The 23727-nt window shown below is 42.8% G+C and overlaps 2 protein-coding genes across 5 annotated transcripts; one reads left to right on the forward strand and one right to left on the reverse strand.

Annotated features, from left to right (window-relative positions):
* Positions 1-16954: 16954 nt before the first annotated feature.
* Positions 16955-18339, reverse strand: LOC148916120 (uncharacterized). The gene is made up of 2 exons (XM_089054889.1): positions 18159-18339; positions 16955-18067 (listed from the first exon to the last, which is right to left on the reverse strand). The coding sequence occupies exons 1-2, from the start codon at positions 18189-18191 to the stop codon at positions 17342-17344; spliced, it is 759 nt and encodes a 252-aa protein (XP_088911015.1). The 5' UTR covers positions 18192-18339; the 3' UTR covers positions 16955-17341.
* A 1327-nt stretch (positions 18340-19666) lies between these two features.
* LOC103334868 (Transducin/WD40 repeat-like superfamily protein) lies at positions 19667-23470 on the forward strand. Of its 4 annotated transcripts, XM_089054516.1 has the most exons (6): positions 19667-20141; positions 20616-20867; positions 20968-21111; positions 21471-22223; positions 22864-23020; positions 23119-23470. In XM_089054516.1, the coding sequence occupies exons 1-6, from the start codon at positions 20031-20033 to the stop codon at positions 23133-23135; spliced, it is 1434 nt and encodes a 477-aa protein (XP_088910642.1). In that variant the 5' UTR covers positions 19667-20030; the 3' UTR covers positions 23136-23470. The 4 variants fall into 4 exon arrangements, with proteins under 4 accessions (XP_088910642.1, XP_008236073.2, XP_008236072.2 ...); XM_008237851.2 differs by having other exon boundaries at positions 22864-23300; XM_008237850.3 differs by lacking the exon at positions 22864-23020 and having other exon boundaries at positions 19668-20141; positions 23122-23470.
* The last annotated feature ends 257 nt before the right edge of the window (positions 23471-23727 follow it).

The following is a 23727-nucleotide window of genomic DNA, read 5'->3' on the forward strand; positions in this document are numbered from 1 at the left end:
TTGAGTGGGCGTAATCGCAATTTTCAACTGCACGGCAGAGCACTGCTTTTATATTTGCGGCCAGAGACTGTGATCGTGAATTTTGTTGAGGTTTTCCATATTTGGAGGAGACTCAAACCCTGCCTGTCTTGGTTTGCTGAACCAAATTTGTAACGAAAGAAATCTCGTTTTAAATGACTTGTTTCTTAAATCTGGATTTTGTGGATCCTGATCTGGAGCTGGTTTCACTTGAAATTCAAGTGGGCTTGTTGGTTGATTTTGAACTTGTCCTTTGACGGTTTTCTTTGTGTAGGATCTTTGTTTGATTGGGTGATGATTTTTTTGTGTGTTGGGTGATGATTTTTTTGTTGTGTCTTACCCTGTTCACTCCTTCTTGTATTTATAGTAAACTGTTTCTTTTCTGGAGTAGGGTGATTGTGTTTATTCATTGGGCGGCAAAGATATCTCCCCCCTTTTTCTCTTCTTTAATGGAAGGAAAGAAAATAGGATTTCTTCAGTTTTGGCAGATAGGCTCTCAAATAGCAATCACTTGATTTTCTTGAAAAGGAACTCAATCTCTTCCCAATTTCAACCGCCTCTGATATTTTACCGTGATGGTTAGTTTGACTCCTTTCCTGGATGCCTCGCTCTCGCTTATCTCTATGAGATTGTAACTTGTTTATCTTCTTGGGAGAATTACTTCTTCAAAAGACAAGAAAATCAATATATATATATATATGTAAGAGGGATTTGATCTTCGCTGTAATCAACTTGATGTCATGAACCTTCAATCACCGTCTATGACAGCAAGCATTGTTGACTTTTCTTTATCCCAGATGCCACGCGATTGTTCTATTTCTGCCCCTCTTCCTATTATATTGGGCCTATGAGGCCCAGATTAGCTTTGTTTGCTCAAGGAGCCCCTCTATTCCCTCTTGCTGCCCATCTTTCTTTGATTTGCAGCCTTATTCGGGCCACTTTACTGCACTGGGGTGGCTAATTTTTGCTCAACATGCCCTTAAGTCTCAATCGCTGAACGGTTTCGCACTTAAATGACATGGCTATTAAATTGGCGCGTGGAAAATTCCCGCTATTCACGCCCACAGCCTCATGGAAGACTCCGCGATGTCATGCAGATTATCACAGAAGAAGGACCCGTAAGCTGCTGCCATTCACTATTTCAACCGATCAACTGTAATTGCTCTTCTCCAATTCTCTAAAATTTAGTGCCGAGAAGGACAAAGATCAGCAGCATATGTTGTTCCTCCCAGATTACTGAACAGTTTGTTGTTCCCGCATTTCTTCCGCTTCACAACTCGTGATTCAAAACTTTCTTGGAAAATACGCCTCCGCCTGCAAAGTGTCTTCTGTTCCCACCGCCGTAACTTTTCTGCGTAATGAACACTATTGATGCTCTAGGTCAGCACGAATAAGTCCTCCAATTGCACCAAGGCCTCGCCAGATCCAATTCTCCGCCATAATCCATCTGCTCTCCATCATACCTCCGCCCATTCTCCTAATTCTTCGCTCCAGGAGCACATTCCGTCATCTCAGATGGTTCATAATCCAAATTGCCTCTTCATATTCTCAACCCAGCCTCCTTGCCCTTCCCCGAATATGACTGGTTTTTCCTCCTGTCGGGAGTTTTAAGTAGATTTTCCGAGGCGAGGTAGAATGGATAGAAGGTTTTTGAGGATTCTCGCTTTTCAACTTCGTGGTTGAGAGATTGCTTGTTCTGCTCTGGGAAATATTTCTCGCTCTTTCCTTTGGCGTGGATTGGCCTCTGAAGCACTGCGCTTTTTCTCGCTATTGAGGAATGTGCGTGACTCGCTCTCAACCTCCTCCTTTGGGTTCTTGTACCCATTGTTGGTGCCACTTTTCCTATGTAATACCACTTGCCTTCAATGATGGCCGCCAAAGGTTTATCACTGGGCACTCTTATTGATTTTTCTTCCTGGGCGCTTAGTGAATATTCTTCACGGATTGGACATGTGCCTAGGTAGTTTCTCCGTCTCGCCTTATCTCGGGCGTGGTTCCAATCCGGTGCCAAAACACTTGAGTGGGCAGATCCTGCTTCCAGGATTACCTCCAGCTCACCACACTTGCACCTGCTGCAGCACTATTCCAGCTGAAATGGTTGCTTTGGTCTTTCCATAGTCTCCTTTAAAACTATTCGCTTCTACTGGAGTCACTTATAACTGTTTCTCCTTCTTTCGCTCGCCAATTTAGGTTGACCATATTAACTTGTGGCGGGGGAAAAGGATCTGTGGTGACGGATGAAGGTTTTTCTGCTAGCTTCAGCCTTCCTGCTGTTATCCCTTCCTGTATAACATCTCTGAAAACAACACAACTATTGGTAGAATGATTCCAAGAATTGTGCCATCTGCAATACTGTCTGCCCTTGAGTTCTTCTGGTTTGGGCATTCTGTGAGGCGTCTCTATTGCTTTCTGTAGCAACATTTCATCAAACAAAGCATCTACTTTGGTCAGATCGAAAGAATATACTTTGTTCTGCATGGGTTTGTTTGGAACGAACCCTCCTGTGAATGGTGGCGGCTTTTGATCCCTTGGAGGCTTTGTAAGGGTTTTATAAACTGATGGGATGCTTTAATTTTGCCATTTCCGCAACTGCAACCTCTCTCTCCTCCGATTCCTCTGCATCTTCTTCTGACTCCACTTCAATCATATGTATTGAGGAAGAAGGGGATTTGTAATACGTGCCTTTGGAAGAGTTTCTCTTCCTGCTGTTTCTCTCTCGAGCACTCAGATTTGGTCGCGATCCGCTAGCCTGCCAGATCTCCAAACAACATCCCATCAAATCTTTTCCTCAGAGAAATTTTGAGGGCAGCCTGAGCCATTTGGATGAAGTGTCTTTCTTCGATGGGGATTCGCACTTCATTTTGAGCTTCAACCTGCTTATAAAGTCTTGGGCAGGTTCATCTTCACTCTGCTTGAGAGCGGCAAGGTCACTGATGGTGACTTCTGGCCAATCCTGTAATAGTAGTCATGGAAGACGCTCTCCATTTGCTCCCTAAGTCTGAATAGAATTTGCTGGCAGGTTAGTGTACCAAGTGAAAGCTTGTCCAGAGAGAGAGTTCCCAAAAAGTCTTAGCTTTAACAAAGGGGTTATTCTCTATGGCTATGCATTGGGTGGAAAATGGCCACGTGGCTCAACCGATGAAGCATGAGGATCCTCTCCGTTGAATAAAGTGAAGTTTGGTACTTTAAAACCGGGACAAGGGTATATGATCGATGTAAGGTGGATATGGCTTCCTATAGGTGGGCCTTTCCTCTCCCGCTTCGTGCTCCATCATTTCGATCATCCTCTCGCAATGCCCACGCCATTTAGAGCATTAACGGGAGGGGTTTTGTCCTCGCTCGCCGAAAGAAATCGTGGTTCCGCCTATATGGTCTAGGTAACTTTCCCTCGCTCCTCCGCCTTCCATTCGGTGGTTCCTCCGCTTGCCCCTCGCCGCTTCACTGCTATTAGCATAAGGATAGTTTCCTCTCCGCTCTCCTTCCCTTGCAGTGGAGGGAATGGATCGGGTCCATCCTTCGGGCCTGTAGGTAATATTGCCTGCCGTGCAGAATTTCCATAGGAGATCTTATGGGGCCGCTTGCCGCGGAACAAGCCGAGGCTCGCGACTCAGGACTTGTCCTCGGCGCAGAGCTTGGCCGCACGGGCCAGACGCTCTGGACAGAAAACCATTTCGTGTCCACTCGATTTCTCCTCGCTCGTATCCCGCCACTGTACCGAGAGGATTCTCTGATATGGCCATGCAAACCTCGTAGGGACCATAGGGAAGGTCTAGTTGCTGACCACCTCATCGTGATTGGGACTCCGCCATGGCAGCCCCCGATCCTTCCCGAATCGCCTGCTGACCGCCATTGCATCATGGGTCATATTATTTAGGTATCTTGGCCTTTGTGTTGTGACTCTGTCGTAATACGATTCCTCGTGACGTTCATCCTTCCGAGCCGGTCCCCGACCTCCCGCCCTCGTGGCCGCCATGTGGCCAATGCCGCATCACTTTCTTCCGATTCCAAATTCTTCCCGAGGGCCACTTGATTTATTTCACGCTGTGGTGTGGGTTTGGCCAGAGCTTCCAGATTCATGGACCGTAAAGAACTCAATGAGAAAATGTATACCGAGAAGTCCCACTAGGCGTACAAATTGTTTGCCCGCTCTGGTTTACTCCTATGATGGAAGGGCAAAGTTCCCTAACGCTTTGAGAACCATAAACTGTCAACAAGTCGCTTTCTTGTGTGCGAGCGCGGCATCGCTAGCAAAATTTCGCATTTGGTTTGAATGGATAACTTGCGCCCCAAGTTACCGATTTCTGCAAACAAACGACATTGTGAATTTGGGTGCGGAATATCTCCTAAGTAAGTTCTTTTTCCGCCTGCATCGGTGAGGACTTTAACAATTTATCTCAAGATAAAGAGGTTGCCTTGGCCGTAATGGTTGGATGAGATTTAAATTGTTCTTTAGGCGGAACCGCTTTACAAAAAAAATATATATATAAAGAATGCTTATACTAGAGGAAGATGAAAGGACAAAGCTAAGGCTTTATTTCTATCGAGATAGAAGGTTCGGGTCCGACTGACCGAAATACCCGGCCGACTGGGACGCTATGGATCGACCGCTGACAACCTTAGCCGCTAGGCTTCAACTTGTAAATCGATACCAAAGGCTGATTCTCGCGAGCTTTGATGTACCTCATGCTTTGTGAGGCTTTTGAGTGGGCGTAATCGCATTTTCTCAACTGCACGGGCAGAGGATCGCTTTTATGGCTTCGGTAATAGAGATCGACTGTGAATTTTGTTGAGGTTTTCCATATTTGGAGGAGACTCAAATTCGCTGCCTTGGTTTGTCGAACCAAATTTGTAATTAAAGAAATCTCGCTTTAAATGACTTGTTTCTTAAACTGGATTTTGTGGATCCCGATCCGAGCTGGTTTCACTTGAAATTCAAGTGGGCTTGTTGGTTGATTTTGAACTTGTCCTTTGACGGTTTTCTTTGTGTAGGATCTTTGTTTGATTGGGTGATGATTTTTTTGTTGTGTCTTACCCTGCTCACTCCTTCTTGTATTTATAGTAAACTGCTTTCTTTTCCGAGTAGGGTGATTGTGTTTATTTATTGGGCGCAAAGATATCTCCCCCCTTTTTGTAACACCCCGACCCGCGTTTATTTTCCTATTTAATTTAATTAAGGGAAAATATTAAATTATTCCTAGGTTAAGGGTGATTTTGGTCACTTTCTTATCCGGAAGATTTTGGGACCGTGAGTGGTGTGGTTGCGAGGTGGTGAGACGAAATCAGAGACAAAGTGTAGGCTCAATCTGAGATTTAACGGCTTTGGCGATCAAAACTTGTTCGTGGCGTAACCGTAAATTTTCCGAAGGGTTTAGTAAAATCGATTTTACTATTTTCACCCCACTCTCTCTCTCCCTCCCCGACGCTCTCTCTCCCGCTCTCTCCCGATTCTCTCTTCTCTTCGATTCTCTCACCCGAACGGAAGGGCCTGCACCGTCCCATTCGACTCGCCTCGGCCCGATCAAGACCCACCCACTTTCTCGGAACCTCGACCCGACGCCGGGCCTGATCGGTTCAAACCGAAGTTTCCGATTGTTGCTGCCACTCGCCCACCCGTGAACCTGTGAGGTTTCTTCTCCTTTACGATTCTAGCCGATCGTTGTTTAGGTTTGGATCGAAATTGAAGTTTGGAACCGAATTGAAACCTAGGTTTTGGCCGGATTTCAATTTGAAATTCGCCACTTGCCGTCCGAATTGATGTTGCCGTAGTTGAAAAAGTTGCTCCACTCTTCGGTAGTATCTAGGATTGAAGGGTGAGCGTTGGTTTGAGATTTTCCGCCGGAAATCTTCTACACACTCACAGACCGCCGCGCGGTGGCGCGCGGGCAAGGTGGGTGAAGTTGTTTTTCGTCCGCTGAGATCCTTAGGCTGTTACGCGCGTGGGATTTCGCGATCTCAATTTGATATCGTTTGACTATCGAACGGATTTCGCATATTGTGCGCTATCCGGGTTCGATAAGTTCTGACCGTTGGATCGTTTCCAAATTGAAGTATGTTGATTTAGGTACTTTAGAAACCTGTAGGAATTCGCGGATCGTGAATTGGAGCCCGGATGTTCCGATTCAATAATGTGAAGTTTAGGAAATCGCGAACACCGTGCGATTGGGAAGCGAATTCCAATCTGTAACCGGACCCTAGGATGTTCCTTGGACGTGAGTGCACCGAACTTGGGGATTTAAGTATTTTCGTGAATTTCCGCTGGAAGTACGCATCGTTAATCAAGGAATTGTATCTTGAATAGGTACTTGTTGATCACTGCAAAGAAAGCGGACTTCACTGGCCGGGCAGCTTGGGATTACTTGTGAGTGGACTTTGTTTTAAGCATATGCATGGTTTTTAATTATGAAAGTTTTGTGCATATACTTTAAATGATGGTGACTTTGATTTAATAAGCCTTCGGTTGATGATTTGAATATGTTTATATGTCTTGGTTATATATATTTTGAATATGAACATATATATTTGAGTATGATGATTATGTTGATATGGATTTTGGGATGGCTATCTATATTGTCTATGTATAGAGTATGAGAGGTTGTTGTGGTGAGATTGTGGAAAGATAGGAGTTGATGGATGGTTGTGAGATGTATGTGTATGGTAGGTGAGTACCATTCCTAGTTATTAGGCTTCCCACACACGCTGCTGGCGGTGGGTGGGAAGGCCATGAGATTACGGGTCTCACACATGGCGCTGGCAAGTTTGCGGTGTGTGAGACACTTTCCATACGTGTCGTTGGCAGCTGCATGGGAGAGTATGTATATTGTTTGAGTATCATCACACACGCCGCTGGCGCAGTGCCGGTGGGGTGATGATACTGCTCGCGCTGAGGACTTGATATGAGATTTGTGAGCTACACGCGTCGCTGCGCGTGCCGGCGTGAGCTATGGAGTTCCGCCCCTGCTGGACTACTCATCCCTCGAACGCCGGTTCTGTTCGAATCACAGATCAGCCAACAATCCTCGCTGGATTGTCTCCTGCGGTACATTAGTTTGGAGTGAAGTATATATACTATACTAGAGTCCTAGCTATACTTATATTTATATATGGGTATTTACGGGTGTTGAGAGTTGCATATATTTTGGGAAATGAGTTGTGAGCCTGAGTTGTGGAGATGTTTTGGACTTTGGGATTTTTGTGTTTGAGTTTTGGTTTCTGAATTGTGAAACTGCATGCTAGAGCATTATTTTTACATGGTGGGGTTACTATGTTGTTTTTAAAGTGAAACTTTATTTCTGTCCACTCACATCTTTCTGTTTTGCGCCCCGCATGTAGTTGCTCCCAAGGCATTCGAGCAAGTCACGAGCTCCGAACTTGTCGTCTGTTAATAGGGTCTGTATAAATTCTTTCTACTCCCCTGTTTGTTGTAAACAAATTCTGTAGATGCTCTGTTATTGCCCATGTTAGGCTACTACTTGAGGCCGGAGGCCATTTTGTGTTGGATTGTAGTATGTTAAAAGCATGCTGGCAGTTGGATTGTATATTGATGTAAATTATTGCAGGTTGTTTATTTTTGGTTTGAGCATTTTACAGGGAGACTCACAAAATTTTGGTAGAATGTCTTGGGTTTTAGTAAGTGGCCCAGATCAAGATGATGTCGGCACAAGATGGGTCCGCCTGCATGGGATATTCCGGCGGTCCTGTCGCCAGTATCGAGCATTAGGTTCATTTTCCTTCGACACTTGCACTTTTGCTGCATTGTTGATCTAATGATCTGATGGTTTTTTGTGTAGAACCATGGCAACACGCAACCGAGAACACGAGGTCGTGGTCAAAGATGGGGCCCAAATCCTCCACCACCATCTCCGTCACCACCTCCTTCACCTCCAGTTCCATCTCTCCACCATCTCCACTGCCGAGAGAATGCCTGGACTTGCGCCATGTGCCGAATAATTCACCCGCACCATGACTACCGCTTATGGGAGGCGGCGTACTGAGAGTTCGGAAATAAAAGGGTGAAAGTGCTCGAGCCAAAGAGTTCATGGTGGCCCAGATCCGCAGAGGCCGAAAAGTCTTTGGATTACCGATGTGGAGCGGATTTTTGAGGTACTCGAGTGTCCTGATGAAGATAGGGTCCGCTTGGCCACCTTTCTAAAAGGAATGCCTATCACCGTGGAAAGCCGCAAAGAGGGCTATGGGAATCCACCTGCAATTACTCGGGAGGAATTCCAAAGGATCTTTTCGACCGGGCTTCTATCCACCTTCCTATCGTTATGCCAAAAGACATGAGTTCTTATATCCAAGCAAGGATCAATGTCGTGGTGAATATGAGCACAAGTTTAATGAATCACGAGGTTTGCGCCGAATTAGTGGCTACCAAGAGGACCGTGCGCTGAAGGCGGTCTATGGTGGAGATTCATGGTTACCGCTAGCACGATCCTAACATGAGAGCTTTAGCTCAAGCCGCCGACAGAGTATTTAGACATGTGCCTTGGGTGCGAGGAAGACGCCGAGAGATGCGCAGGATTGTGGCCCAAGTCGTGGTCCATCCAAGAGAGGAGGATCTAGTTCCAGCTCGCTAGTGGTGGATGGTCGTGGACGAGGATCCAGCCTCGTAGTGGAGATCCGGCTCGCCCAAAGATGGACTCGCCAGAGCAGCAGCCCATCTAGCACGCTTAGGGCTCCTCCGTGCAGATCAAGTTAACATGTTACGCTTATGACAAGTGGGGCATTTTGCAAAGGATTGCCCCATTCCATTCAAGGTAAACCAAGCTTGAGCGGCGGCCCAAGATGCTATTTTTGTGGACAAAGTGTGGCATACCAAGAGGTTTTGCCCATGATTTACTCCTTGATGTACCAAAGGTAGGGATCGGAGCCCAAAGAGGGGTGGTATCGCGGGTCAAGATCGAGTCGAGTGGTGCTACTTCCTGCAGCGGATCTTCCAAAGAGGTGGCACCGCCATCTTCTCGGGGAAGAAGTGGCGAATTAGGGTCACCGGCGTTCTACCACTCAGGCTAGGGTGTTCTCTATGACCCAGCAGGAGGCACAGGCCACTCCGGATGTGATTACTGGTATGATCCCTATTTTCGGCTATCTTGCTCGTGTTTTAATTGACCCGGGCCACACATTCTTTCGTAGCACACAATTTCGTACCCTATGTCAGTGTGAGGCCGACACCCATGACAGGAAGTTTTAGTATTTCTCTACCCACAGGGGAAGTCATGTTTGCAGACCGGGTATTCAGAGAATGCTATGTTCAAGTAGAAGATGCATGGTTGGAAGCCAATTTGATCCCTTTAGAATTGGTGGATTTGGATATCATCCTGGGGATGGATTGGCTAGAGAAGCATCATGCGTCCGTGGATTGCTACCGGAAGGAAGTGACATTCCGGAGTCCAGACAGCCTAAAGTAATTTTCCGGGGGGAACGTAGAATTCTCCCTACTTGCCTTATCTCTGCTATTACAGCTAAGAAATTACTAGAGAAAGGATGTGAAGGATTTCTAGCTCATATCATCGACACCCGAGAGATCACCTTGAATCTGGAAGATATTCCTGCTGTTAGTGAGTTTCCTGATGTCTTTCCAGATGATCTTCCTGGGTTACCTCCTGAAAGGGAAATTGAGTTCACTATTGAACTTCTTCCAGGCACCAATCCTATCTATCTAACTCCTTATAGGATGGCACCAATGAACTCCGGAGTTGAAGATTCAGCGCAGGAATTAGTAGATATGGGTTTCATCCGACCTAGTGTTTCCCCATGGGGTGCACCGGTGTTGTTTGTGAGGAAGAAGGATGGGACCATGAGGTTATGTATTGATTACCGGCAGTTGAATAAGGTGACAGTACGTAACCGGTATCCTTTGCCGCGGATTGATGATTTGTTTGATCAGTTGAAGGATGCCAAGTATTTCTCTAAGATTGATCTGAGGTCGATACCATCGCTGAGGATCGAGAAGAGGATGTCCCCAAGACCGCATTCGTAACGCAGATGGACATTATGAATTTCTAGTGATGCCGCTTGACGAATGCTCCAAAGAGCATTTATGGATCTCATGAATGAGTGTTTCGACCTTATTTGGATCTACTTTGTGATTGTGTTCATAGATGATATCTTGGTTTATTCTAAGACTTTGGAAGGGCATAAGAAGCACCTGAGGTTGGTATTGAGGACTTTAAGAAGGAAGCAACTCTATGCCAAATTTAGCAAGTGTCAGTTTTGGCTGGATAGAGTGGTGTTCCTTGGACATGTAATCTCAACGGAAGGGATTTATGTGGACCCACAGAAGATTGAGGCTATTGTGAATTGGGTACAACCCACAAATGTAATGGAAGTACGAAGTTTTCTGGGCTAGCAGTTACTATCGCTCGATTTGTGGAAGGGTTTTTTCGATAGCGACACCTCTCTCGGCTGACAAGGAAGGATGTTGCATCGGAGTGGACTAAGAGGCGAATGCGTAGTTTTGGAATTGAAGAAGCGGTTGACCACCGCACTGCTTTGGCTCTTCCCGATAACTCGGGGCTTTGTGATCTACAAAGTGATGCATCTTTACAGTGGATTGGGATGTGTTTTGATGCAACATGACCGGGTGATTGCTTATGCCTCGAGGCAACTCAAAAAGCATGAGCGAAATTATCCACTCCATGACTTGGAACTTGCCGCAGTAGTGTTTGCTCTGAAGATTTGGCAACATTACTTGTATGGTGAGACCTCAGATTTTCACGGATCATAAGAGCCTCAAGTATTTCTTTACTCAGAAGGAACTGAATATGAGACAACGGCGTTGGTTGGAATTGATCAAGGATTATGATTGTACGATTGAGTATCACCCAGGCCGAGCTAATGTGGTTGCAGATGCATTGAGTAGGAAGGCTCCTGCGAACTTAGCCCATATTAAGGCGGCCTATCTTCCGTTGTTGGTGGAACTACGGAAAGATGGAGTAGAAATGGAGATGACTCAACAAGGTGGAATTCTTGCTAGCTTGCATGTGAGACCCATTATGGTGGAACGGGTAATTACAGGCCGTTGGAAGATCCCATACTGTAGGATAAGGGGAGAAGTAGAGAATGGAATGCGGAAGGATTATGCTATAAGGGGAGACGGAGCCTTGGTGAAAGGAGCTTGTCTTTGTGTACCTGGTAAGAATGTTGAGTTGAAAAGAGAAATCATGGAAGAAGCTCACTGCTCCACTTACACCATGCATCCGGGTAGTACGAAGATGTACCGGACGCTACGGGCATATTATTCATGGCCGCATATGAAGGGAGACATTGCTAAATATGTGAGCAGATGTTTGATATGTCAACAAGTGAAGGCAGAGCGACAGAAGCCATCGGGACTCATGCAACCACTTCAGATTCCTGAATGGAAGTGGGAGCGTATTACCATGGATTTTGTTTTTAAGCTTCCAATGCATTTCAAAGGGTCATGATGGAATTTGGGTGATAGTGGATAGACTTACCAAGTCTGCCTCATTTCCTACCCATTAAGGAGACCTATCCTTGACAAGGTTGGCAAAACTTTTGTGGACGAGATTGTCGATTGCATGGAGCACCTGTGTCCATCGATCGGACAGGGATCCTAGGTTCACTTCTCGATTTTGGAGGTGTTTACAAGAAGCTATGGGTACTAGATTGCAATTCAGATCGCTTTCACCCACAAACCGATGGACAATCGGAAAGGACTATCCAGACTCTGGAGGACATGTTGAGGTCCCTGTGTGTTACAGTTTAAAGATGCATGGGATGTTCACCTTGCCTTGGTGGAGTTCGCTTATAATAACAAATGCTATCATTCGAGTATTGGGATGGCTCCTTATGAGGCGCTGTATGGGAGGCAGTGCAGGACTCCTATTTGTTGGAATGAAGTGGGTGACAAGAAACGGAAAAAGTGGATAGTATCCGAGTAACAAATGAGAAGGTGAAGATTATAAAAGAGAAGTTGAAAACTGCACAAGACCGACAGTAAGAGTTATGCAAATACAGTCCAAAGATCTTGAGTTTACAATGGGGATCGTGTTCCTGTTATCTCCTTGGAAGGGGTGATGAGATTTGGGAAACGGGAAGTTAAGCCCTCGTTACATTGGACCCTATGAGATCACTGAGCGAATTGGACTGTGGCTTACTGACTAGCCTTACCTCCAAAACTGTCTCAAGTTCATGATGTATTCCATGTATCTATGCTCTAAATACATGCCAGATCCTTCTCATGTATTAGAATACCAACCGTGGAATTGGAAGAAGATTTGACGTATGAGGAACAACCCATACAGATCTTGGATAGGAAAGAACAGAAGTTATGCGTTCTAGATCCATCCCGGTAGTGAAAGTTTTGTGGAGAAGCCAAACGAAGAAGCTACTTGGGAACCCGAAGAGCAGATGCGGGCCAAGTATCCTTATCTCTTCCATTGACAGGTATGTGAATTTCGGGGACGAAATTTCTATAAGGAGGGTAGAATGTAACACCCCGACCCCGTTTATTTTCCTATTTAATTTAATTAAGGGAAAATATTAAATTATTCCTGGGTTAAGGGTGATTTTGGTCACTTTCTTATCCGGGAAGATTTTGGGACCGTGAGTGGTGTGGTTGCGTAGGTGGTACTGAGACGAAACCGTAGACAAAGTAGGCCAATCGGAGATTTAACGGCTTTGCGATCAAAACTTGTTCGTGGCAGGTAACCAGTAAATTTTCCAAGGGTTTAGTAAAATAAGATTTTACTATTTTCACCCTACTCTCTCTCTCTCCCTCCCGCAGACGCTCTCTCTCTCTCTCCGCTTTCTCCCGATTCTCTCTCTCTCTTCGATTCTCTCACCCAGAACGAAGGGCCGCACCGTCCCATTCGACTGCCTCGGCCCCGATCAAGACCCACCCACTTCCCGCCGGAAACCTCGACCCGACGCCGCCTGATCGTTCAAACCGAAGTTTCCGATTGTTGCGCGCTGCCTCCGCCGCCCAATTCCGGTGAACCGTGAGGTTTCTTCTCCTTTACGATTCTAGCCTGATCGTTGTTTAGGTTTGGATCAAATTGAAGTTTGGAACCGAATTGAAACCTAGGTTTTGGCCGGATTTCAATTTGAAATTCCGCCACTTGCCGTCCGAATTGGATGTTGCCGTAGTTGAAAAAGTTGCTCCACTCTTCGAGTAGTATCTAGGATTGGAAGGGTGAGCGTTGGTTTGGAGATTTTCCGTCGCCGAAATCTTCTACACACTACAGACCGCCGGCGCAGTGGCGGCGCTGCGGCAAGGTGGGTGAAGTTGTTTTTCGTCCCGTTGAGATCCTTAGGCTGTCACGAAAGCGTAGGATTTCGCGGATCTCAATTTGGATATCGCTTGACTCATCGAACGGATTTGTGATATTGTGCGTTATCCGGTTCGATAAGTTCGACCGCTGGATCATTTCCAAATTGAAGTATGTTGATTTAGGTACTCTTAGAAACCTCGTAGGAATTCGCGATCGTGAATTGGAGCCCGGATGTTCGATTCAATAATGTGAAGTTTAGGGAAATCGCGAACACCGTGCGATCGAAGCGAATTCCAATCAGAATCGACCCTAGGATGTTCCTTTGGACGGAGCACCGAACTTGGGGATTTAAGTATTTTTTCGTGAATTTCCGCTGAAGTACGATCGTTAATCAAGGAATTGTATCTTGAATAGGTACTTTGTTGATCACTGCGAAGAGCGGGACCTCACTGGCCGGCAGCTTGGGATTACTTGTGAGTGGACTTTGTTTTAAGCATATGCATGGTTTTTAATTATGAAAGTTTTGTGCATATACTTTAAATGATGGTGACTTTGATTTAATAAGCCTTCGGTTGATGATTTGAATATGTTTATATGTCTTGGTTATATATATTTTGAATATGAACATATATATTTGAGTATGATGATTATGTTGATATGGATTTTGGGATGGCTATCTATATTGTCTATGTATAGAGTATGAGAGGTTGTTGTGGTGAGATTGTGGAAAGATAGGAGTTGATGGATGGTTGTGAGATGTATGTGTATGGTAGGTGAGTACCATTCCCTAGTTACTAGGCTTCCCACACACGTCGTTGGCAGTGCCGGTGGGGTGGGAAGGCCATGAGATTACGGGTCTCACACATGGCGCTGGCGCGTGTGTGAGACACTTTCCATACGGCCGCTGGCGCGCCGCGATGGGGAGAGTATGTATATTGCTTGAGTATCATCACACACGCTGCTGGCAATGCCGGTGGGGTGATGATACCGTCTCGCGCGTAGGACTTGATATGAGATTTGTGAGCTACACGGTCGCTGGCGCGCCGCGGTGAGCTATGGAGTTCCGTCCCCTGGACTACTCATCCCCGGACGCGGTTCCGTTCGAATCCTGCTACCAGCCAACAATCCCCCGTTGGATTGTCTCCCCTGCACATTAGTTTGGAGTGAAGTATATATACTATACTAGAGTCCTAGCTATACTTATATTTATATATGGGTATTTACGGGTGTTGAGAGTTGCATATATTTTGGGAAATGAGTTGTGAGCCCTGAGTTGTGGAGATGTTTTGGACTTTGGGATTTTTGTGTTTGAGTTTTGGTTTCTGAATTGTGAAACTGCATGCTAGAGCATTATTTTTACATGGTGGGGTTACTATGTTGTTTTTAAAGTGAAACTTTATTTCTGGCCCACTCACATCTTCGCTTTGCGCCCTGCATGTAGTTGCTCTCAAGGCATTCGAGCAAGTCACGAGCCCGAACTTGTCGTCTGTTAATAGGGTCTCAGATAAATTCTTTCTACTCTCCCTGCTTGTTGTAAACAAATTCTGTAGATGCTCTGTTATTGCCTATGTTAGGCTACTACTTGAGGCCGGAGGCCATTTTGTGTTGGATTGTAGTATGTTAAAAGCATGTCGCGCTTGGATTGTATATTGATGTAAATTATTGCAGGTTGTTTATTTTGGTTTGAGCATTTTATGTGAGACTCACAAAATTTTGGTAGAATGTCTTGGGTTTTAGTAAGTGGGCCCGGCATCGATGATGTCGGCACTAAGATGGTCCGCCTGCACGGGATATTCAATGGTCCTGCTACTTTTTCTCTTCTTTAATGGAAGGAAAGAAAATAGGATTTCTTCATTTTGGCAGATAGACTCTCAAATAGGCAATCACTTCCCTGATTTTCTTGAAAAGGAACCTAATCTCTTTCCCAATTTCAACCCCTTGTGATATTTTACCCGTGATGGTTAGTTTGACTCCTTTTCGACAGCTCCTCGCTTCCTCGCTATCCTCTCTCGAGATTGTAACTTGCTTATCTCCTTGAGAGAATTACCTTCTCAAAAGATAGAAGAAAAATCTCTGAATATATATATATATATATATGTAAAAGGGATTTGATCTTCGCTTTTTCAGAATCAACTTGATGTCATGAACCCTTCAATCACTTCTTCTATGACAGTTGCCATTGCTGACTTTTCTTTATCCCAGAGATGTCACGTGGGATTGTTCCTATTTCTAGGCTCCCTCTTCCTATTATATTCGTGAGGCCCAGATTAGCTTTGTTTGCTCTGATGAGCCTTGGGCTGGTCTCTTTTGGTTTTTGGCTTCCATCTTTCTTTGATTTTTGCGCTTTATTCGGGCCTAATTTTACTGGCGGGTGTGTCAATTTTGGCTCAAACAGTTCCTACCGATTATAGTAATGTTGACGCAGAGGTTGAAGATGTAGCTATTGCTCAGGATAGTAATGTTGAGGTACATGTCGAGCCTACTGAGCCATCTCGAGTAGGTCCCATAGCTATGGCTCTATATCCACAGTTACCATCCTAAGAACTTCACCTGGTGAGTGATATATTTCCTAATACCCTCAGGGAATTTCTCTATATGCATATATGTATCGAATGCTGATTGGTTTTCGCGAGGCTTATAGAGCTGAAAATAAAACAAAATATTAGTTATATGGTAATAACACATTATAAAATTAAACATTTGTAGTACATACCTTAAATTTTTTTGGATTAGACAACATGGAACTAGAAGCAACCATGTTTCTTTTTTTTGGCACTGCAATGGTACTTTTCTTCGATTTTATTTTGAGTGAGGCAGTGAGGCTTTGCTTTGGTTTATTTTTAGGTAGAGCAATGGAGGCCTCAGCAATCTCAAATGCAGATGGCAAACGACGAGTAGAAGTGTCGACTTTTCGCGGTCTCCCTTTGGTCTTCAACTTCTCTTTGATTCAAGAAGCGCAGTAGAACCAGTGGTTCATTAGCTCCTCCAGTGTCATGTGGACTTGTCTCTTCTTCTCACCATCTTGTTGTTCATACCACATATTGAATCTTTGTAGTTGTGACCTTCCTGGTGAAGTTGTGCCATGACTACTATTTCCTATATTGATGAGATCTAATTTCCTCCAATGTGAATGCATGACATCAAGTGGTATTGGTACACCACGCTCTCTATACTCCGCAATTTCATGTGCACATGGTAATTGGTGGGTTCGACGAATAGCACAACCACATGACAAAGCATTCACCCCATCTATCTCTAACCTGATTGCAAAAAAAGTACAATGTTAACTCTGTAAACCATATATGTACATGCAATAAGTAAATTGAATTTACCTTTCTAACTCACACACAATTAAACTCAAAGCCTTTATAGAAACAAAACCTACTAACTCTCTCAACTCCGGATGCCTGAACCTATGTTGGATAAAACATCGACTCTTTTCAAAAGATGCCTTAATCTCTGTGTGCTCCAACTCTAACAATGAGTGTATAGTTACCCATGATCTCTCAAAGTTAAGTTGGCTTGAGCGGAGCTGTCGCTTCAACTTTGCATGTGCACTTTCCGCTCTGTTGATAACAATAATAAATTTTCCTGAAGCAAAATAAATTTTCAAATTAACATATCAAAAGTTGACTAAAATACTTACATATTTGAGGTCGTCAATCCAAGATGCATAGAAGTGTCTGTCCATGCATGTATTCAAGAGCTTTTTGAAATTCACTGAACTTAGACTCAATCTGTCGCAAACAACGCCAATATTCCTCCTCCGTTTCTGAACCAACCAAAGTATTCCAATCCTCATTAAATTGCTTCCATTGTTTGAGGGTCCCAAATAACTTCTTGCAGTTTGCCAACACTCCTTTGTTAATATGCCATCTACATAATAAATGTCGTGCTTTCGAAAATATAGACGTAATAGAATTCAAGAGTGCTAACTCTCGATCGGTGACAATAACACCAGGAAGAAAATTATCATTCAACAAACTCCTCAACGCAGTCAATGCCCATGTGTAATTGTCTTCCTTCTCGGCATTCATATACACATACGCAACAGAAAATGTCATATTAGTAGATGTCACCCCCACAATTTACAATAGTGGGAAACGATACCTATTAGTCTTATAGGTGCAATCCATGATAAGTACATGTGGAAATGCGCACAAAATATCAATATTAATGGGGTGTGTCCAAAACAGGTCAGTTACAATATCCCCAGATGTCCTATGCCACTCAATATAATTGTGTTCGGATAATTTAGTAAGCAATTGTTGCATTTGGGTTCTCCCAGCAAATTCTTTGGTTCTATTTCGGATCCTAGCATTGTATATTGTCTTCATAGTTGAAACATTCATTGCATCTTTATCTTTAATGGTGACCAAAATATCTCTGGGTTTCACCAAACTCTTAGACATATCCACCAACAAGACATTCTCCTCTTCAGTAAGTCGCCCCACAAATGAATGACCTTGAAGATACTCTGAAATAGGATGGTTGTGTACTCCACAAACCACCTCCAACTTCCAATCATCCCCATCACCAATATTGACACCTTTTAACAAGAATGGGCATCCACATTTCTTGGTACCAGTGTCTCTAGCACATTTTTTCATATCACTATTTGCATCCGATCTTATATCAGTTGTCTCACTAGACTTGCAAGACTTATAGTTATCGTTCCTCTCACAAGCAAGTATTACACGAGGTCTCCTCTTGCCCTCACCTCCATAATCAGACCTTTTAATTACAATGACAATATTATTCAATTTTCCTTGTTCACGAGCCCATCGAAGTAATGCATCTCTACCATTGAATATCTACACATAAAACTCATATTATTTAAATATAAAATTTGAAACATTAATGCCACATTAATGATACTAAAAAGGATTTCAGATAAATAATTACCGAATAAGTTGTGAATTGATCACTATAGTCCATTACACATTATGTTCCCACATTGTTGCCTTCAGTAGGGGTGTCACCTTGATTTTGTTCTTTCAATGGGAGTAAGATCAAAATAGCTTGGATTAAATTTGTGGTTGGCAATAAGTTACTGAAAAAATAAATAAATTTCGGTTGGATGCCACTGAAACGCGGGTAAAATTTCGGTAAGCACACCATCAACTATGTTCCATATTACGGTGGATCCCCACCGAATATTAAGTTTCTCACCGGTGAAATCCAACCGAAAAATGCGCAAAGTTTCGGTGGCATCCCATCGAAATTATCTGTCGCGTTTGGTATCGATGTGTTGAACACAACCAGGACTGTTATGAAATATTAAACTTGCAAAACGCCAAAAAATAAACTCGTACCTCATTCAAATGTCTCTAACTTCAATCTCACCCTTCATGAATAAATACAATATATTTTTTCACCAGTATAAACTTATAAATCTTGGGTTTAGGGTTTAGGAACATGATAGTTTGAGAAAAAAGTCAAACCAGGGTTGCAGGAACATATGTGGGGTGTAGTGAGCAATTTTAATTTTAATTTTAATTTTTTTTGTCCTTAACGGTAATTGTGTACAAGGGCAAAATAGGTTATTTATATTTAAAATTAGTATGGGGTGTAAAGAGTAATTAATGGGGTGCCAATAAAATCACCCTATAATAAAAAGCAAGAATATTATTGTTTCTATTTTGATTTTCTAACAATTTTGTTGATTCTGATATTTTAACGGTTTTCTTGTTGTGAGAATCATAGAGTATTCTGGAGTTTCAATATTCTACTCTTTTGTTTGGATGTTATGAAAGTTCCAGAGAAAGCCAAGAAGAAACTGTTGATATTAGAAAGTCGTTCGACAAGTCGGTTGATATGCATCACAAATATCACAACTTTCTGTTGTGAACAACAATTGAATATATCAAAGTTCCTGAAATACAGGCTATGTATGTTTCTGAAGATCCTAGGTATTCTTCCTTCGATATGGTCTTGTCCTTTTACTATTGTCACCTTGTAAATCATCATGGATTTCAACTAGAATAGTGTCAAACAGGGTTTTCTAAGAGGAGGAATGTTGAACAACTGTTGATATTGGTCTTTGCCACAAACTAACATATATAGAAAACTTGCATAGAGGGAAGAACTATGGCAACCATCCACCTGCGGGTTGAACTACATATTATATAGTTCTTTGCAACTAAGAACTAATTAAAACCTAATGACAAACATATAATTCTAGCTAATAACTTAAACACACGATCACATTTTCTTAACCTTAGAGCCCTACAATTCTAATTCCAAATTAAAATAAATAAAAAGGCAAACAATATTGCACTTTTCTTTTTATTTATTTTAAAAAAAAAAAACTGATTAATTTCATATAAAAAATCCTAATAATCAGCGCGTCGTCATCATCACCATGTCGTGTCCAAATGCAGTTGCATAGTATTTTATTTGGTAGTGTCTTCTCGTGGTTTTTGGAGGTACGTGGACGTTCTCAAATACTCGATGGAGTTTACAGAAGAAGGAGAGAGAAGAGAAGAGAGAGGAGAGAGAGCCATAAAACCAGGCCCAGTGGGGTTTTCTTTGTTTATTTTTTATTGCTCAGAGCAAAAGCAAACTGTTTGAGCCAAATGCGATTCTTAGCGATCTCTCTGTCCCTGACGACCACCTCGAGCCTTCTTCTATAACCGCCCCAAATCCCCCACCCGCGCTTTTTTTTATTCATCAATTCGCTCCGATTTCACTGAGTCATCACACACCCAACTCGGTCCCAATCGATCTTCAATCAATCTGATCAGAGCAATTTCGTTGCTGCTGTGAGTTCTGACGATGAACAAGAGGCCACGAACAAGCATCGGCAAGGCTGTCGTCAATGTTTGGCAGCGCGAGGTCGGCGAGCTCTCGGCCAGAAATTTTACCCACCGTGTTGGTGGCTCTGAGGTCTTTTCCTGGATAACCTTATCCCTGATTGTTATTTAATTGTTTTTGCTGGATTAAATTTTGGTTGAGTGATTTCTGATCGTGGAACTGGAATTATAAGCTAATTCCTGTATTGGGTTTTGGATTATGTATTTATTTGTTAATGAAGTTGTGAAATTTGGCTTATATTAAATTCACGTTTGGGTCGTTCAGATCATATTTGTGTGATACTAGATTAAAGTTGGGTTCTTTCTTGCTTTGTACTGAGAGTTGCAGTATAGAATTCTATTGTGGGGTTGTGTAATGTGTTTTGAAGGTTGTGGAGATCATATGATTGCCTCTTGAGTAGTGCCCATATGGGTATGAAATTCTTGTTCAAATATCTACAGAGGAGAATTTGGGTGTGGTTTGTTAATGCATGCAGTTGAAGTGGTTTGTTTCTTATATTGGACAAAGCTTTAATTAGTTTTTGTTTTGTTTGTTATTTTGTTTTAGGATCTTGTGCTTCGACTTGAACTCTACAGGAAGCTCGAAAAGCATCGAGGATGTGTGAACACTATAAGCTTCAATGCGGCTGGTGATATTCTGGTTTCAGGCTCTGATGACAGGCGGGTCATCCTATGGAACTGGGAAACTGGGAAAGTTCAGCTTTCATTCCATTCAGGTCATAATAACAATATTTTCCAAGCAAAGATCATGCCTTATACCGATGATAGAAGCATTATCACCTGTGCTGCTGATGGGCAGGTACTTTGTTAACGTTAAGCATTGGCATAATGCCATGAAATATTCCTTTTTTAAAAATAATTTATAATAAAATACTTATAATAGCATTTGATATTTTCAGGTGAGACATGCTCAAATTTCAGATAAAGGACAAGTGAAAACTTCATTGTTGGGCAAACATCTGGGGCGCTCTCATAAGTTGGCAATTGAGCCTGGGAGCCCTCACATTTTTTACACCTGTGGTGAAGATGGATTGGTGCAACATGTGAGTTATCATTTCCTTTGCTAGCCATAAACATTAATAATTTTTGTTTCTTTCAACTAGATAAGTTATGTACTCTTGGACAAGCCTAAAAATGGTAATCTGTACTCAGAGGATGAGATCCTTTCATCTAGTGAACTTGATTGGATGCTTAACAGATTGTGATTATTTGCTAATTCTTTTCTTGTTATTTCATTGACTTGAAAATTTTCAAAATCTTAAGGCTCGTTGATTCTCTCGCCATTGGGCAATTTTGAATGTCAAGTCCATGTGATGTTTCTGGTGCTTTTGTTTCAAAATTTAAGGGTTTTTTTTTTTTTGGTGTGGTTATACAACAATTGTGACTTGTTATTACTTTACAGTTTGATCTGAGGACTGGGGCTGCCACAGAACTTGTCACATGCCAACCTCTTGATGGTAAAAGGAGTCACATGCCAGCCATCCATCTAAATGCAATTGCAATTGACCCAAGAAACCCAAATTTCTTTGCAGTGGCAGGTTCTGACGAATATACTCGACTTTTTGATATCCGCAAGTATAAATGGGACGGATCATCTGATTTTGGCCAACCTGCAAACTTCTTTTGCCCACCACACTTGATTGGTGATGGGCGAGTTGGAATTACTGGATTGGCCTTCTCAGAACAGAGCGAACTTCTTGTCTCATACAATGATGAGAACATCTATCTTTTTGAACGAGGTATGGGATTGGGACCTAATCCAGTTACAACCTCTCCAGTTTCTATGGGAAGTGATGCAAGTGAAATGAGTACTGATCATCAGAGTGAAGCATCTCCATCAACCATGGCTATTGATGAAAGTTCTGCTCCTCAAGTTTACAAGGGTCATAGGAACTGTGAGACTGTGAAAGGCGTGAACTTCTTTGGTCCTAAATGTGAGTATGTTGTGAGCGGGTCTGACTGTGCGCGGATATTCATATGGAAGAAAAAGGGTGGGGAGCTGATTCGTGTTATGGAAGCAGATAAGCATGTGGTAAATTGCATCGAGTCTCATCCTCACACCACAGTTCTTGCAAGCAGCGGAATCGATAGTGACATCAAGATATGGACTCCAAAGGCAAATGAGAGAGCTACTCTGCCTCAGAACATCGAGAAGGTATGCTTTGTTATTTTGAGCTATTTCTTTGATGAGAAGTCTCTCTTTAAAGGTTCTAAATTTTCTTTCATGGACCAACTTGCATGACCTATGAAAAGTAAATTTTATTTATCCTTCTTTTACATGGTGCTTGCATCATCGCCTTCGAGTTTTGGGTGGGTGATGCATGGCAAGATTATATTTCTTCTCTTCAAGGGCAAGCAGAAAATGGGATGTGAGTGGGGGTGTTGTCAGGACACAACATTTTCAATTATGCCAAACATTGAATTGTTGGTTACTCATGGTACTTTTCATTTTTGTATATGATCAAAAGACAGAATTTACATTTTAGATTGTAAGTCTAGTGCTTCAATTGTTTAAATATGCATTGGAGACTACCCTTCTTTCTGAACCCCCAATATTACATAGAGATACAGGTCGTTCTGGGACTTTGCAGGATGGTGTAGAAAGCTGATTTGGTGCAGCTTCACTGGGTTGCTCACCCTTCTAGGTAGTCCTAGAAACGCCTGTATATATGCCAATGTTGGTACTATGATTTGAACAATAAACAATTAGATACAGATAGGGCTATAATACAGATGCTAGAACCTATTTGGGCAGCAGAGGAACTAATTTCTCTGCTGTTACTTGTTTGGTAAAGGTCGTGAAACCTGGCCGAATATTATGGTATGCTAGTGATGATGATGATGATGAGGATGAGGATGAGGAGGATGATGATGAATATTTTTCTGATGATATTTTTTATGATGATGACGACGACGACGATGAGGATGATGATGATAGCGATGACTGTGAAGGTGGCAGCGATTGAATGAGATGTTGACGATAACAATGATGACAGTTTTCTTGATGGTTATGATGATGCTAATGATTATAATTTTACGATTGTGTCCAGAAGAAACCCAGGGCTAGGGGATGGATGTACCGCCTATCATCACCCGAGGACTTGATGTTGCAACTGTTTTCATTGCAAAGGCAGAGGGTAAGCCCAGAGCGCGACGGCGAGAACTCAAATGATGGTCAGGAACTTCTAGAGCTAATAATGGCATTCCAGCGCAACTCTGATGATTCTTCAGAGGATGGAGGAGACACCTCCAGTCAGGATGATTTGTTTTGTTGAGTTATGAAGCCTATGAATAATTGTACATAATTAGGATGAAGTTGTACTTTTTGGAGAATTTTCCTGTTTACTTGTTAACTTATACATCGTGTTGTTTTCTATACATTCGTGATTTCTTTTTCTTGTATTTTCGCTTTCTGCTTAAATTAGGGTGAAAAGAAGACTGGAAATGAATAGAACAGTTTAAATCAGACGCATTTTAAGTACCGATCACTATAGAGAAAGAAATCATGGTTTAAAACCTAATTGTCAGTTTCAACTTGCTTCCTTTATGAGCTATGGAGTGGAGATGGCTTTCCTTTCCCCAACTTTAGCGAACATTAGATATTTTAACAAGTGAATTATATCAAAGGTGAGTCAATGGACGCTAAATCTCTAGACGCC

The sequence above is a fragment of the Prunus mume genome, linkage group LG6 (assembly GCF_029339155.1).
Source record: "Prunus mume cultivar Tortuosa linkage group LG6, ASM2933915v1, whole genome shotgun sequence".
NCBI lineage: Eukaryota > Viridiplantae > Streptophyta > Magnoliopsida > Rosales > Rosaceae > Prunus > Prunus mume.